General features: G+C 50.9%; 1 protein-coding gene across 5 annotated transcripts in view; it reads right to left on the minus strand.

The window, feature by feature from the left end:
- Nucleotides 1-16,264, minus strand: part of PPFIBP2 (PPFIA binding protein 2) — a 145,787-nt gene extending 129,523 nt beyond the window's left edge. For 4 of the 5 annotated variants that reach the window (XM_045065865.1, XM_004780164.3, XM_004780163.3 and 1 more), the window contains exon 1: nucleotides 15,920-16,264. In XM_045065865.1, the coding sequence (XP_044921800.1) occupies nucleotides 15,920-15,991 (72 nt within the window). In that variant the 5' untranslated portion in view covers nucleotides 15,992-16,264. The remainder of the gene's footprint in view (nucleotides 1-15,919) is intronic. The other variant, XM_004780166.3, reaches the window with a different exon arrangement.
- Between the last annotated feature and the right edge of the window lie 882 nt (nucleotides 16,265-17,146).

Here is a 17,146-nt window from a genome sequence, read left to right on the forward strand (position 1 = left end):
CTCGTCTCTAGCAAGGAGGACCCATAGCAGCTTGGGGGAACACCCCTACCATCCACACAGTGCCCTCTGTCTGGGAGCCCGGCTTCCCAGCAACCTGCAGAGGATCCTGTAGCATCCTTCAGTGAGCAGATAAGAAGGGTGTCCAACCCTGCCAACTGCCCTCCCAAGCCGTCCACACCTCACCTGTCCCCTGGCAGACAGAACCTTACCCACTGATAAGAACTGTTAGCAGTGTACTTCCTCAGCCCAGAACACAGAGAAAGCTGCCCTCACTTCCCTTCTCACAACAGAGAACACACACACGTGTGCACAATTTTACCTCTGAGGAGGAAAAAAATGGACATAAAGTCATTTCAATGCCTCAACCTGATGACAGACTCAGAGAAATGATTCCAATGTAGCCTCGGCTTGAATATGTTCAAAAAGCTTCATTGCAAAAATTATCTCCTACAAGGGCACCTGGGTGGCACAGTCAGGTAAGTGTCTGACTCTTGGTTTTGGCTCAGGTTGTGATCTCAGGGTGGTAAGATGGAGCCCCGTGTCCGGCTCTGCGCTAGCACAGAGTCTGAGATTATTTCTCTCTCTTTCTCCCTCTGCCCCTCCTGCTCATGTGCACTCACTCTCCCTTTCCCTCTATCTCAGAGATAAAGAAATCTTTAAAAAAAATTATCCCTTACAAATATAAAAACCAAGGACTTATTGTTGAAGCTGGTTGATGAGTAAGTTGATTCATTACACGGTTCCTTCTACTTTTGTGTGTTTGAATTTTTTTTTATAACAGAGGGGCTTTTTGTTGCTCGTTTTTTTTTAAATCTAGCACTTAGGGATCTGAGCTTTTCCAGAGCAGGGCACGGGTTTCTACCTTACCTTGCTGGGGACCAACAGAACCAGAACTGAGGTTTGAACCTAAATTCCTGGTGACACAGACGCAGGGCCATTCAGGCTCCCTAAAGGACCTACCACCTGACCAAATGCTCAGCCCACCCTCATTCAGACCCTCATCATCTCTCCCTCCCATTGCTAAAGTTGCCTCCTCTAGGCTTCCTGCTTCTGGCTGACTCTCCTTCAACCCATCTTTCCCAGAGCAGGCAGGGTATGTTTCGTAATGCCGATGGCACTACTCCTCTGCTCCCAAACTCTCCATGGCTCCCCACTGCTTCAGGAACAAAGCTGTATTCCATAGCTCAGCTATCCAAGTCCTCCTGTGAGACTGACCCTCCCAACTGCACTTCTCACCATGTTCTCAGTTCAGCCCCCCAAGCCACTTCCTACTCCCTAAATACAGAAGGATTTCCCTGTGTTCTCTCTTTCCTGTGTGGGATGCTTTTCTCCAGCCATACTTTCAGATCTCACATATTCTAAGGCCTTCTCAACAGGCATCAACCCAAGGAAGCCTTTCCGGACACCATTACCCTGGGGCCTGAAGGTGTTGGTGCTTCCCTTTCGTTCTGCCACACTTGGTACTCACTTTTATCATCCCACTTACAGCTCTGGTTATACAAATCCTCGGTATGTCTGTCTCCCCTTCAAAATTAAGATGCTTGAGAGCAGGGAGTGTATGCTATTTGCCTTTCTATCCTCAGAGCCCAGCAATGAACCTGACAAAGGCAGACACTCAGGAAACGCTGGCTGACACAAAATGTTAAGTGTGAGCGCTGAGTGGAGGGCAAAGGGAGAAGGGTGTGTGAAAGAGAGACCTTGGCTAGTTTTCTGAATAAGGGTGGGGGGTGTCTACAGCAGCCTCTCCCCTCTCACTCTCTCTACACATAAGGCCCCTCTCGTTGTGGCCTGACAATCAGAGGCTAGGAGGACTGGCCATGGTCGGCGCTGGCACGACTGAGAGACAACGGATGAACTCAAGGATATTTCCACAGAAACAACGGGAGAAGACGATGTAACTTCCCCTAACAGATGATAAAACCAGGCATTTCTCCTTATTCTATTATTTTCGAATGCTAGGCAACAACAAAAAAAAAACACACACACACACATCTGAATTGGCGAGTTTTCTTGTCATCTAGAATGTTCAGGGGCCTGATAGCCTGTAGCCAGCTACCTCCTACGAGCCTCCCGAGCTGCCTGGCGAGGAATACAGACCCCAGAATTTGGCAGTCTCTGGATAAACATGAACTGCATTAATCAAACTTTATTCTGTATTTTGAACCTTCATTTCAACACTTGTCAAACAGTTTAATTTGGAATCAATGCAATAGTTTTCCTTTTGCATTAGACCAGTAGGAGACAAAGAATTTTCCTGAAGTCAGGCTGTGTGTGCTGGCAACAAGAGCCTGGCTCTGGCCTCTGTCAGAGGAGAAGGGGGCTTCCTCTGCACGCCCAGGCTGGAGGGTATTAGTAGGGTATTAGCAGCTCTGTCTTCACTGGAGGGCTGAGGCCATGTGGGAGCCAGATGAAGACAGCACACAGAACCCACGGCTGCTAGAGAGCCCAGACAACCAGGGAACTTGCCTAGCCTGGGCTTCATGGAGCTGAGCCTTTGCAAGAGGCCAGTCAAGCTTCTCCACTGGCTGCCTTGAGCCTACCTGCCTCTCCCACTCCTTGGCAGGACCAGCACCGAGTGCCTCTCCATCCTTCACTGCACATGGAGGCTTGTTCACTGAGGATTCTGAAAAATACCCTGTTATAGGCCAAATTGTATCCCCTTCCTCAAATTTTATGTTGAAGTCTAACACCCAGGACCTTAGAACGTGACTGTATTTAGAAGTAAGTTCTTTAAAGAGATAACTAAATTAAAAAGAGGTCATGGGGTGGGCCCTAATCTAATCTGACTGGTATCCTTATAAGGACACAGACAGATACAGCGGAAAGACCATGGGAGGACACAGGGAGGTGACCATTTACAAGCAGGCCTCAGAAGAAACCAACCCTGTTGACACCCTGATCTTGGACTTGTGGCCTCCAGAACTGTGAGGGAACCAATTTCTGTTGTTTCGCCAGCCAGTCTGTGGAGCTTTGTTACAGCAGGCCCAGAGGGCTAGTGCATGCCCCAGTCTGATCTTGGCCGCACCAACCTGTTGCAACAAGGCAGCCTCCTGTCCGGAGATGTGGGGCTCTGTTCCCATCCAGACCTGCTCCCTTCCCTCGAAGTCTGAGGAAGACTTTGCTTTGCATCTTCAGACCTTAAACAGCATCCAGGTATGGAGAGTCTCTAACAGTCCTTTATTTATCTTTTTGTAAGTCAGCCCTGTGTCAGGCATGCCCAGGGAGTGAGGCCACCAGCAAGGCCAGACTGGTACCTCTAAGATGCCGTAGCCTGACCAGCAACCTGTCGAGCCTCATTCAAGGAGCCAAGCACCCTAGACCCAGCCATCTTTGCCTCCACCCAGTTCAACAATTCCAGTCTGTGACAAAGGGGGGAAGGAGGGGCAGGCCCCAGCCCCTCAGCTCAGCTCACCCATCACAAGACATCTGCCACCAGGATTGCTTCCCTCCCCAACAGCACTTAGGCCAGAATGATTCAGGGACTTTCTCAAGAAAAGTGATCCAGGAATCCCCCATTCGCGCACACAGTCCCTCAGATCAAGGACAGTTGGCTAGAGAATTACATTGTATTCGGGTCTCCCCTCTCTGGAGGCCCACAAAGTCTTCTCCTAGACGTCTGTCAGTCTGACCCCAGGGGAGTGGGAGCATCTACAAGAGCTCCTGGGGACCTCTCTCCATCTTCCACACTTCTTGTCCACAAAGCAGGGCTGTTCTCCCGGGGGAGATACCTGAGCAGGGCCTGAGACTCAGGGCGAAAGGTATAGAAAGGGGCCCCAGCAGGGGAAGGCAGCACAACAGGAGTCCCCCCTCCCGACCCACCCCTGTTCTGAGCCTGAACTCCTGTACTCCTTTCCTTACCCCCAAGGAGTGGAGCAGGAGGCAAGAGAGAGAGTCCAAGCTTTGCAGTCACACTGACTGGGGCTTAAATCCTGCCTCTGCTACTCACGGCTAGGTTAGTTTTGACCTTGGGTAATATATATTAACCTCTCAGGTTACTGTGTAACGAAGATAATAATGTCTGCCTCACACTGGGTGGGTCAGAGGGTTAGCAGAGAGGACAGAGTAAATCAGCTGGCCGGGAGCCTGGCCCCGTAAACAGGCAATGCTCGCCTCTCCCTCTTAGAGAATATGGCCCTAACTGCAGTATTCCAACAGATGGATTTAGCCAAGACCCCTGATGGGGTGAGGGGGAATGAGGGGGAAAAATATATGACACTGACTACCTTTGAGAAGTTACCAAATCCCTCAGAGCCAGCCCCCCACGTGGCAGCCTGGGGCTCCACACTCAGTACCCCTGCTGTGGGCCTTCAGTGTCTGTCTAGCAGTATCTGAAAGGAAGGTCCAGGCCACCAGCTCTTCCGGAGCAGAAAGTTTCCTACTGATCTGATCGTGTGCTTCCTTGTACCGTCCCTTGGCACCTTCCTCAGCCATTGCATCGGGGGCCCCTGGGCATCCCACTTAGGGACGGTGAGCAGGCATATGTTCACAAGCCACTGTGGGCAGGCACCTGGGAGAGAGCCGGCGAGCGGGGAGGCAGATCTGGGAGACCCCAAACACAAAGGCTACAGCTAAAGCCAGGCTCCAGGGGTCAGGGACAGGAAGGGCCATTCCTGACCACATTCGTGGAGCAGGAAGCCCCTGGCCCTGGGCACTGGCATCAAGAGAGCCCCTTTAACTCAGAGGTGTCAGAGGCAGAAGATGGTCAAGCTGTACTGGTGTCCCAGAGAGTCCCCACCGTTGCTCCCCGTGGACATCACACTTCCAGGACACCTACAGCCAAGCAGGCAACTGCCCCTGGAGACACTTGGGGAAGGTTTGCACACACACAGCAGGTCACCGTGAAGCAACAAGAGATGTGTCTCCTGTAGCCTGCAGAAACCTTGTCATGAATGCCATCCCTCATTCAACTGTCACAAGATTTATTTAAAATTCTCTGTCAAATACAACATGACAGTTGAGTACTGGATTTGTGACCCTGATGCAGCTCTTAACAGTTTTCAAAGGGCTCCTGATTCACAGGGAGGATGCGGAGGGAGAGCTTTGTCTCACCTGCAGTCCCATTAACACGAGATCCCAAGTCACTGCAGCTCAGATATTACCCGAATGGCACCCCAGCCTCCCTGAGGTGGTCTTCTCAGGCTCTTGTCTCTGGGCTGAGGGGAAGCATCCCACTGGGCAGCCGGAAGGACCCCAGGTCCACCCTGAGGAAGCAGGGTGCAGCTGCCAGGGCCAGATCTGGGTTCTGAGCTCTGCTGCAGGGAGGAGGGGCAGCCACGCTGAACACAGGATGGGGTTCTGGGCAGACCTGATCAGCAACATGGACTGGCTGGCTCTATGGTTTACAAGGTAAGGAAGAACCCCAACTTCAGCAGGCAGCCACTACCAGCACCCACCTGCTCAGAGCCTGAACATGCCTGGTGGAAACAATGCTCTCCTTCACGCAGCATCCAGCCCCCACTCCATGCTCCTGCACGGGCAGGCTCTCTGCCCGCTTACTGAGCTGTGCTGGCCCCTCCTCTCCACCCACACCCCCACCTGGGTTCCTGCGGAGGCTCTTCTGACTCCCATCCCTCACCCCACCTTTCCAACCCACCCCAGAGTACCCCCTTTAGTGCCGACACTCTGGGGTCCCCAGCCAGGCAGTCCACATTACTGATCAGGTCCCCAGCAGATGAGGTGGGCTGTAAGCAACCTGTTACTAATGACAGAGCAGCTAAAGCCAAGAAGCTTTTTGTATAAATTAGAGAAGATCCCAGGTTATCTTGCCCCATTCTAATATACTTATTGAGTGCGTGGAATTCAGCCAGGAAATCAGCAACTGCCTATAGAGCTCAGGAAGTAACAGTTTCTACGACACTATGCAACCGCCTCTATTTTAGAAATTTATCTCTAAATAGGTCTCTCTGTGTGTACGTATATATTTACTGGGGCTAACTACGTGTCCTTAATCTGGCCAAGTCCACCAAGTGCTTCTCACAGGTTAATGTCATCTGACACGTGCAGCCCGAGTGGCGTCCTGCCCCAGCATGAAGGCTTGATCTTTGTGGTAAACTTAAGACTCTGAATAATCTGACCTTTCAATGCGGTGGCAAGATAGAATGGAAAAAACATGGGCTTGAGGATCAGGTAGACTGGGCCCAAGTCTTATTTCAGCCTCCTGCCAGCTGGAGAACCTTGGGAAAAGTCACTTTTCCTGAGTCATTTTCCTCTTCAATGGGGACTTAATAAATGATGATTTCTAATCCCCAGTTCACTGTATAACCCCACTCCTTGGTTACACCAAACCAAACCACTGGCTGTTGTCCACATATGCTCTTTAATTTACCATTCCTCTGGTTTTCTCTGTCCACTGCTGTCCCCTCTGCTAGAAATACCGTGGACCCAGAGAAAGGGGTGTCTCTGGTCCCTCTGTTTCCTTCAAGACACATCTCAAAGGCTACCTCCTCAGCAAACCAAGTGCCCCAACCTCTTCTCTGAATGTTCCCCGTGTTCTCTCTGTGGTTAGCATTGCCAATTTTGAGGAAGGGGTACAATCCTGAAGTTGGACCCAAGCAGTGGACATGTCTTACTCATCTCAGGTTCCTGCAGTCCTCAGCACAGATGGTCAAAAATCATTCGGTGACTGAAATATTAAATGAGGTCGTGAGTCTCCTGGCTCCAGAGCACTTAGAATTAGGCTCCACCTTTGTTCCTAAAAGGGGGAGTTGCCCCGGATCCAGGGGGCCGGTTCTGACTTGAGGGCCTCCCTGGCCTCCCTCCCTGCCACCCAGGTCAGGAGAGGATACCCCTCAGGCATCCACATTGCTTAACCACAGCGCTCTCCATCCTCCACCCACGCACCCCACCCGAAACCTCAGCCTAGCTGAATAAGGCCCCACTGCCCACAGCCCTTCCTGGGCAAATCTTGGGGCTGGAAGCTGGCTCTGGGGCCCAGACTGCAGACAGACAGTTAGACTTCCCAGTGTCGTCCCCACTGCCTTCCTAGATGGCTCTCTCCTATATCCACCATCCCTTCTTCGATGCTGCAATCCCAGTGCCTCAGACCACATGGCCCGGGTTCTTCAGACACCAGGATGCTGTGTTCTTGAAATCTTCGAGGGGTGACCCTGAGTCTGCAAGAGGCTTCAAGCCCCGTGAGGGGGCTGGGCCAAGGCAGGTATCCGCAGAGAATATACAGAGTATAATCACTTCTTCGGGATCCCAGGCCTCGAGTTTCAGGTCACAAAACCATTTTTCCTCAGAGCCTTTCCTCTCTCCCAGGCCATTACTGAGCAGGACTTCATTCAGCCTGTAACTTGGGCCAGAGAAGGTCTTACACAACTTTGGGACCACGCTTCCCAGCCTCCTGCCTTCGTTCCACCTCAGAAGCCAACCATCTCCACAATCCTGCTGCACTTTCAGTTCAAGCTCTTAGAAAACCCTGCCTCCCCTGCAATTTGGCCAACTTCTCTCTAGTGAAGACCACTTGGACAACACCTTCTTGAGGTAAGACTGCAACACAGGCTCTGAGACCTTGCCCTCAAGATAAGCTTGAGTTATGCAGAATTTCTTACCCCACAAAACTTCTCACAAAGAACTGAAATCTGCCTCCTCCTTAATTCCCTCTGCCATCCCCACCACGGACCCCCAACTCTACCCTCTGAGCAACACAGAACAAGATGGCTCTGTCCCCAAGCTGAAAATCACAATCACAGCCCCAGTGTCTTCCTATCAGTCCTTAGGTCCTTTCAAAGCTTGCAGGACACAGACTCTGGCTTTGGGGCACTAAACACCCCTCTTCCACCTGCTCCCAGAATGTGGTGTGTCCAGTTTTGGCCAGTACAGAAAAAAGAGGGATGATCTTCTAGCAAGGTCTAAAGCCAGGACTTCTATTAATGAACCAGGCTGACTTCTATGGGCTTTTCCATGTGGCCAGGTAGGAAACCTACACCACTGATTTTTGGAGTCTACAGATAGGACTATGCACTTCCCCCTACCACATCTCATTGAGCTGGTTTGGGTTTTCAGTCTTCCCTGCTGCCTTTGTGCTGTACATTGGTGACCAGCCATCTGAAACCAGGCTGTTTCCCACCAGTCATGCACTTCTGCCTCTTGGACTTCCGGCTCACCTCCACCATGGCTGTCCTTTTGAGTCACACCTGGAGGCCCAGGGAGTGCTCCTTCCCTGAGATTTTAGAATGAGTCCTCTAGATGATATGTCACTCTTCTTGACAAAATATTCTCTTCCAGGCTTCCTGAGAAGAGGACAACATGATAACAACCCCAACTGCTGACTACGTAGGCTATGCCAAGCACTGCAATCCACAATCAACACTACGTGTATCACCTCATTAAAATCTTCACCAGAAGCCAATGGAACAAGCTTCTTATTGTTCCCAATGAACAGATGAAGAACTTAAAGCTCAGGGTAGCAACAGCAAGTCCATGAAGAGTGGCCTTGAAAGGGAGGCTGTACGGTTCGAAATCTACACACTTGAGCAAGTGGGGTCCCTCGGAGATCAGGGAGGCCCTCACGGTGGAGGAAGGTGGGAGCCCGCCATGCTGGGAGGCTGGGGGCAGTAGGCAAGACTCGTCTCCTCATCTCCAGAAACAAGACAATAATCCCTGCCTGAGGCATTGTGCGGGCCCAGTGAGCTGGCGCAGGGAAAACCTAGACAGACACACGGGGTGGTGGTGGTTGTTACTGTGTGAGTGCACTGCATCGAAGAACCAGATGTCTTGGCTGATCACAGGAAGAGCTTATGTAATAAAACTTTTTCATGACATCCCGTCAAGGTCAGGTGTCAGAGCCAAGAATGATTCCTCTGCTTTGGTAAAATGTTGAATTAGAAGAATCTGCCTTTCTTGCCCAAATTCAAGTTCTAACCCTGCTCCTACTGCAGCCCCCTCTCCCTGATCCTCTCCTGCCTCCCATTACCCGCCCTGGTCACTTACTTAATCCAGAGCCAGATACCACACTTCTGGTATGCCCAAGACAGTCCTGCTACCCCACATCCCACCCAGCTCAGCATCTGTCTGCCTCCTTTCACACTCAAAAGTATCCCAATTTCGACAATAAATTAAATCTAATACTTGGAGGGTTTTGTTTGTTTGTTTGTTTGTTTTTACAAAAAAAAACACTTGAATTTTCTGACACCTATTTCCCTCCCATATGATGGGAGTAGTATCACTCATCTCGTGAGACAAGCCCTTTGTAAAATCCACCAAAGCGGGGCGCTCCCCCTCTCCTCCCTCTGGAGGCAGCTTTCTGGGGGTCCCCCCGTGCACCCACACCTCTGCTGTCTTCATGAAGCAGTGCAGTGTCCAGCTAGCTGTTCCCGCCAAAAGCTCCTTGAGTCAGGGGAAATGAGGGAAGGAAAGCGCTGCCCCTGGAAAGAGAGCAAGTGCCACATGCACATGTAGGAAAGAAAGGGAGCTCATTTTTGGAGTTCTGGCCTGAGCTGCAGCTCTGCCTGTCTCTTTTCCCCAATTCTGACAATAGGCCTCTTGGCTCCTACAGGCGTACCTCTCTCTCCCCCTCCCTCCCTCCCTTCCTTCCTCTTTCTCTCTCTCTCTCTCACAAACACACACACACATGCACACGCATGCACGCACATACGGTCTGTCAGCCTCAGGGGTTCTTTTTGGCAGAGTCTTCCGGGCTCTTCTGCCAGAAGCAGGTTGCAGACGTTTGCTAAGACCTCTGGATACCAGTGCAGTCCCAGGAGTGGCCCTCCCAGTCAGAGCCGTCCCTGCCCAGCTGAGAGGCCCAGCCACATGCAACTAGTATATTCCAAACACGCACAGAAGTCGCCGCCGTGGACTGATGCAGGACAGGAGTCTGCACTCTGTGCCCCGAGGACACTCCCAGCAACCATTAAGCCATGGCTATCCCTGGGCAGACAGAGAGCAAGCCCAGGATCTGGATCACCCCTTCCCTCTGCCTGTCCTCATCAGCAGGAGGAAACAGATTCACCCCAAGCAGAGCCACGTGGGACCTGCTCGGCAGCTACAGGCCAGAGGGGAGAGGCTAGGCTACCATCACTCCCCTTAGCCTCACCTGGGTTAACAAGCTGTTCTGGAGATTTGTCAGAAGGCCCTCCACCCACCCACCTCTGCATGAGTCATTCCTGAGACACGGACAACCCAGATCTCAAGTCTGCAATCTCTAGCTGTCCTTTACCGTGGATGAGCAGCTCTGCATACATTTTTCTTTCAGTAAAAAAAATAAATTAATTAATAGCAAAAACCAAAAACTCAAAACAAGATAAGGCAGAAACTTCCCAGATGCAGCCGTATAGTTCCAAAGAGCCACGAGGCTTGACAAGTTTTCCCTCTAGGTTGAATTCCAGCACTCCTTGTCTTCGTTTTCCTTTGGCAATGACCACACACCAGGCAATACTCTAAATGATTCTCATGCGTTAACCCAGCTCTGTCTCATCAAACTAAGGTGACCACTGACCCATAGGAAAGGCAGAATCTGCCCCGGGGAGGCTGGGGGCGAAGGAGCACCGCCAGGCATAAAGGTGTAGAAGGGAGAGGTGAGGAAGAGAGGAAATGCAGCCTCCGGCCATGGAGTCTCGAGGCAGCATTGCAGATTCTAGATAAGGTCCTCTCCCCTCACGGGACAGCTAGGGCCCTCCACCAACCATCTGGATCCCTGACACAGGCCCTACACAAGGGCCTATGCTCAGAGCCACCCACCACCCCCACTCCACCACACCACAGCCAACTTCTACTGACTGATTGGATGGGTCCCTAAAATTTGCCAAGGGTTTGGGTCTTAGAATTCATCCTTCTGGAGAACTGAGAGAGGGGTGGGTATACTCCCAGAAAATCCATTTAGTACATATTACCCACACTGAGCACTAACAAGTGTGGGTGTCCATGCCATAAAGCACTCCCTGCTCCCCAATAGCCCACACACGCCTGGGTCACAGGACAGAGAGGACTCAGGAGCCTTCACACCTACATTGGCCTTGGCCACCACAGATATTTCTCTTCTGAGTCCTTGACCTGGAAGATTCCAGGCTTAGCTATTCTGCAGACTGAATTCACCCCAAACCTGGTCTCTTTCCTGTTTTTCACTGCCTAATGGAATCTCCATCTGGACCTTCTGGCAGCTCTACTCTGGCCAACTCATGGTGCTCCAAAGGATAAAGCCCCAGGCCAGAGGGCCAGGCAGCCTGGGTTCTACCACCAGGAGAAGGTAACCCTAGATAGGTTCCTCTGGTAGCTTCACCATCCATGTGTGTATATGATGTGTGTCTATATATATGATGAAATAAAGTACCCACTTCTCTTCTGATTCCAAAAGGAACTAACCATCTTCACTTCCCTTCCCCCTTCCAAGAATCTCCTCCATGCTCTCATGCTACTGACAATGCCTCATTCTTCTCCCAGCACACTAGCACAAAGTGTCAGTGTCCCATTTGCTGCCTTTCCCTCTCCCTCAAATCCAATCACTCAATCCTGCAGGATTTCTTGGCAAGATTCTTCTCCATCTCCACTGCCACTGCCTTAATTCACATCCTAAGCTACCTCCATGAGTTATTCCAACAGCATACTCCACAGGAGGTTGCTTCCTATCCTTCCATGCTGCCCTTGCCAGCCCTGGATCATCCTGAAAGCAGAGATTTCTCCATGTCTTTTCCACACTGAAAGACCTTCAGGATCATGGGAATTAAAATCTCAGTTCTTTAGCCGCAGAGTTCAAGGCCTTCCATGACCTCACCCCAGCCTGACTCCAGTCTCACCTCGCCCAGGGTCCCCTCCCCACCCCACCCTCGACTCTAGCCCTATGGGCCACTCCTCACTGGGCCTGTCCCAGACTTTCAGGTTGTCCTCTTGCTTCTTCCCTCATCTCTGGTGCAAAAGGGCCTACCTCTTTCCGCCTCTTCCAGGGCAAACACAGCAAAAACAGCCAGCTCAGGGTCTGTGTTTAAAACAAACTCTTCCTGCACATCTGCTAAGTGTAGGGCTGCACCCAAGGACTGATGGAGGCCTGGAGCAGCTCACAGTCTGGAGCAGGTGTGGACAGAGATAATGCAAATGAAGTGCCTAAGTATCACAGCTGAGTTCTCTATGTATGCCCCAGAGAGAAGAGTCCCAGTGCCTTGGAGATGGGAGGAAGAGAGGGGTTTCAAGGGTTTGATTTGCATCCTGAAGTTTTAATAAGAGTTCATTCATCTCACAGAGTGAGACCTTTCCATGAAGACCTTTCCAGGAAGAGCACATAGCATGTGCAAAGATGGAGAGACACATAAGACAGAAACTGGTGAGCTACTCAGTTTGGGGAACAGTAGGGATACAGCTGTGAGCTACAGTACTGCCAGTCTTTGCAGGGCCTTCAGTGCCAGACAAGGATGCCACACTTTATCCTACCAAGGAGGCAATGCTACCCCATCTTGTGGAGACCTTCCATCCACAGGTATATTACAGGGCCCAGATGACTGCACCACGTGGAACATGGTGATTAAGAGCCTGCATCTCTGTGTGCATAAGCATGGATGTGACAGACAAGAGGAAATGAAAGCAAGAATTGAGAGGACCCCAAAATAGGAATTACCTTGGAGTACTAAGTAGAAGTCATGGGTTTCCTGAAGACAAACTGACAGTTCACAGAACCCTGGAAAATTGCAAGGCCAGAAGGATATCTGGGTCTGAAGCGAAACGACTGCTCTAGGACAGCATCTCCTAGATTCTTTACTGAGTGTGTCAGAGATAAGAATGGATGTCCTGAAGATCCCCAAGGGCGAATTAAGACCAGGTTTTCGGAGTTTAAAAGGGACACAGCCCGCCCTTCTGAGACCACCTGTGGATTCTTGGAAAACTGAGACCCAGAGGTGCCACCAAGTGTTGAAACCAAAGAATGACACCAGGAAACAAAGTGGAATGGCTCTGAGGAGGAAGCAGGAAAAACAGTGACTCAGGACACCAAGCTGCCAAAAGCTTGCAGTCTAGTTGTGCCCACACCAAGTGGTGACAATGTCACATCTTCCCCCGCCCCCCCACCAGGGGTCACTTCTTGAATGGGGCGCAGTCTGGGAATTTACTAAATGTTTAGATGGTTGGTTAGCTGCATTCATACTAGCTTTTCCTTCTCCTGTGTTGCAAAAGGGGAGCCACCAGAGGATGTAGAGCAGGGAAGTGTTATGAACAGATCTGTATTTCAGGAAAAAAATTTTTTTCAATGGCCACGTCAAAACCAATTTCCAAATTTTACAACAAATGTTATAGCCTCAAGGGCATGCCATTCTTCTCCAAAGCTGAATTCTCTCAGAATTATTTCCCCCTCCTCACTTCTACAAGCTGTGCAGTCACTCTAAAAATAGACACCAGCACTCCCTGAACCCTTGGCCATAGATTCCATCTCTCTAGAGTCTCTCCTACCTGTCCCAATCTTTCAGGCCCAATAGAAGGCCTTCCCATTTCTATCCTGATTGACCTTCAACGTCCTAACTAGACCCCCCTCCCTGTGCCTGCCCCCTCCACCCCCACTCCTTCCCACAGCACAGCCACAGTGGGCTTGAGCAGGCCCCACCTTGGCCCTCACTGGAATCCCCAGGGGAAACTTGGAAACACCACGCCAGACCCAGACCCAGACCCACTTCCAAATAGTTTAAAAGCTCCCCAGGTTTGCAAACAACAGCCCTTAATCCTTGCCAGAGACAGTGAAGGGCACCACCCTAGAACTTTTTAGAAATGTAGGTCAGATCCCAGAGGCAGACCTAGGAGTCAGAATCTGCATTTGAACAAGATCCCCTAGTGCTCTTAAGCTTGTTAAAGGTTGAGAAGCTCAGCTCCAAGGTGTTGCCTGATCATTCAGTTCACAAATATTTCCTGGATTTTCTCCACATCAGGCCATGGGTTAGGATGGCCAAGGACCAAGGTCCTGGACTTTGAGAAGCTCACCAAGAACCATCAGTCAATCTCTTGCTTAAAATCTCTCATTGGCTACCATGTTTTCCAATTCTGGACTTCTGCCTTCAAAGCCCACTGGGGCCATGCTTCATCCTTGTCACCAGCTTTACTGCCCAGCACTCACCCAGTTGGGCCACTTGCCACTTCTCATGGCTAGCTGGTGTTTGCCTGCCTGCACAGCTCTCAGCCCACACCACGCTCTACCCGTCTCTGCCTGGAGACACCCGTCCAGGAGAAATCCTCTCACTCCCAGGATAAATCCATCACACAAGTCATCCACTTGAAATTATCCCAGATCTTCCCAGGTCAGATGAAAGATGGGAATTCCTGCAGCACCTGGGTGGCTCAGTCTGTTAAGCATCTGCCTTCCATTCAGGTCATGATCCCAGGGTTCTGGGACTGTACCACACTGGGTTCCCTGCCCAGTTGGGAACCTGCTTCATCCTCTCCCTCTGCTGCTCCCCACCCCCACTTGTTCTCCTTCTCTCTCTCAAATAAATAAATAAAATCTTAAAAAAAAAAAAAAGAAAGATAGGAATTGCCACAACTCTTTTCTCTTCCCTCTCTCAAGTTGCATTTATCTCACTCATTCTGCTCAGTCTTAGAGCCACCACACTTGCCACACTGTCCTAGCAGAGATCATGATTCTCAGTTTGTCTCCTCAGTATTATATACAATAAATGCATTAATATAAATATTATATTAATATAGTTATACTACAATATAACATAATTAGGTGATATATTATCGATAATATAAAAAATTAATATAAATATTAAACACAAAATATAATACAATAATTATAACTGGCACATCATCAAATCTCTAAGTAAAAATAATAATGTGTTCATAAAATCATGGATGGATGGAGTAAATGAGTAATTCATGTCTCTCATTTCCCACTTCAAGGTCGTTTAAATATGAATTTAAGCAGAATACTAATGGGCTGCCTCTCAAGTCCCAAAGAAAAACAATCTCTAAATTAAATGCTATTTTGTGTTTTCTATATTCTCTCTCTATATATATATATTCTATATATTGCTATATTCTATATTTTCTATATTATAATCAAAGACAGAACATACTGAAGATGAATTTTGTGCACAGTCAACTACCTTTCTGTAGTTGGGCATTTAACTTCACAAAATGCAACATAAAATTTGTAAACACTTGAGATTTGTATTATGATCAGTTAAGGAACTGGGAAAGGAAAGAAACAGATGAAGAGAAAGATAGGATGTGGACTTAGAAATATGCAAAGAGGGATGGACCTGTACGACATAGCCAGCTGCTCTATAAGTAGAAATACAATATTCTGGGTCTGTTTTTTAAGAGGATTAAAGACTAGCTGGAATCCTTGTTTCAACCCCCTGCAAACTTTGGAAATTCTACTTTTTCAAAACATAGAATCATATTTTCATTTGAAGAAAAACTGCAGGTCTGGAGATTGGATGTCAGGAGGGAGAGGAGGAGCCCACTTTCAACTAGCACCTTCTCCATCTGGCAGTCTCCTGGGACGCAGTGGCTTGAGATTTGGGGCACGTTGCGTTTTCGCAATTACAGAGTTGGTCTCAGTAAAGGCGTTGCATCTGAACACACTCGAAGAGATGTTTGGGCAAACAGACCCTAAACCGGCCGACCACCGTGGGCTTTCTACATTACGCCGGTGCTTCGCTGACATACCGCACAGAAATGGGACTGGCCATCCCGCATCTCCAGGGCCAAGTTGGCACCTGCAAGGGCGCGCGGACTGTCTGTAAATTCCGGGCAGATTTGGGTGGAAATTCGGAGCAAATCCGCAGGAGTTATACCCTCCTCCCAGAATTCTGGCCAGGAAAGAGGAAGAGGGTTCCTGTTCTCTCGCCTGGGACACGCTCTGGGACCCTCACTGGCACTGACTCCCACTCCTCGGATGGTTCTTGAATCTGGGGGCTTTCGGTTCCCCAGGCAATGCCCCCGCGGGGGCTCCCGGTCTGGAACGCGCAGGGGACGTGGGGCGTGGGGAGAGCCCACTGACCTGGATGCAGGGCTCCTGTCCGGGCGGATCAGGTGTGCGGGCCGCTCCCGTGTCCCTCCCACCTCCGAACATGAGAGGCGAGAACCGAGCTGCAGGCCACTGACCCACCGACCAACTGACCGACCAACCAGCGGACCGAGCGGCAGCGGCCCGGTCTGGAGCCCACGTGACGGGGGCGGGACCCACGGGAGGCTCGTCCCGGAGCGCCGGCTTTCTCCCGCCCTCCTTCCCTTGGGACCGCCCCTCAAATCCCCTTTCCTCTCCCGCGGCGCAGCAGCCGGCAGGGACCCGTCCGCCAACGGTTCCCTTTCCTCTGGGACCTGCCTCTTCAACCCCGCCCCTTCGAACCTGCTTTCGCCCCGTCTGCCCAGCCGCGGCCCCGCCCCCTGGAACGTGTTTAGAGTCCGCAAGCCCCGCCTCCCAGGAGGCTCCGCCCCAATCGGCCCCGCCCCACTCCTGTCACCTCCCTCTCCTGCACCCTTCCGGCCCCGGGGAGACCGAAGGGCGGGTCCCAGCGCTGGTGCTGTCAGTCCGCTGGGCTTCTCCAGCCCGTCAGCGTCGTTCCCCGGCCGTAGGAAATGGAAAGAAGGAAACAGAAAAGCAATTTGTATCGAGAACTGCAAACAGAGAAAAGCCACAGGAAGACCGATTAGAGGCGTACTCAGAACAGCAATCCTTTGGGTGTTCGGAGCTACCCCCCCGCCCCTCACCGCGCCGACGCGTGCGACGCAGTCCAAATTGAGGTTGGCCCGAGCTCTGCCTCGTTCCCGGTCTTTACAAAAAAACCGGTTGGAAGACTCTGAGTCAACCTAGCTAGCGTCTGGGCGCGCTTGAACCCCGCTATCTGGAGTGGAGTTCCCCCTAGTGGTCAGCCCCAACCAAAGACATTTGCTCTGGGTCTTGGGAACAGCGAAGGACAAGAAGCACTTCCCGGTGCTCAGCACCAAGGCGGCATTCCCCAGACAAGAGAAAAGCTTTGGCACCTAGGACCACTCGAACAGGAGTGAATTCTAGAATCAGGGCAGGACTGGACCCTGGAGACTCAGTCCAACGCCTTCCCCCAGTGTATGGCCTGAATCCCCCTTGACTGTACTGCTAGGTTGTTGCCTTGCCTGGGCCTCCCAGGACAGGTTGCTCAGTTAAGCTGATTAAAATCCCTGTGGGCCGCAGATGGCATTGACACCGCAGACTCTGTCTGGCACAGTCCCCAGGTCTGGCAGGAGTCAC

This window comes from Mustela putorius, unplaced genomic scaffold (genome assembly GCF_011764305.1).
Source record: "Mustela putorius furo isolate JIRA1106 unplaced genomic scaffold, ASM1176430v1.1 tig00003859_pilon_pilon_pilon, whole genome shotgun sequence".
In the NCBI taxonomy this organism is placed as follows: Eukaryota; Metazoa; Chordata; class Mammalia; order Carnivora; family Mustelidae; genus Mustela; species Mustela putorius.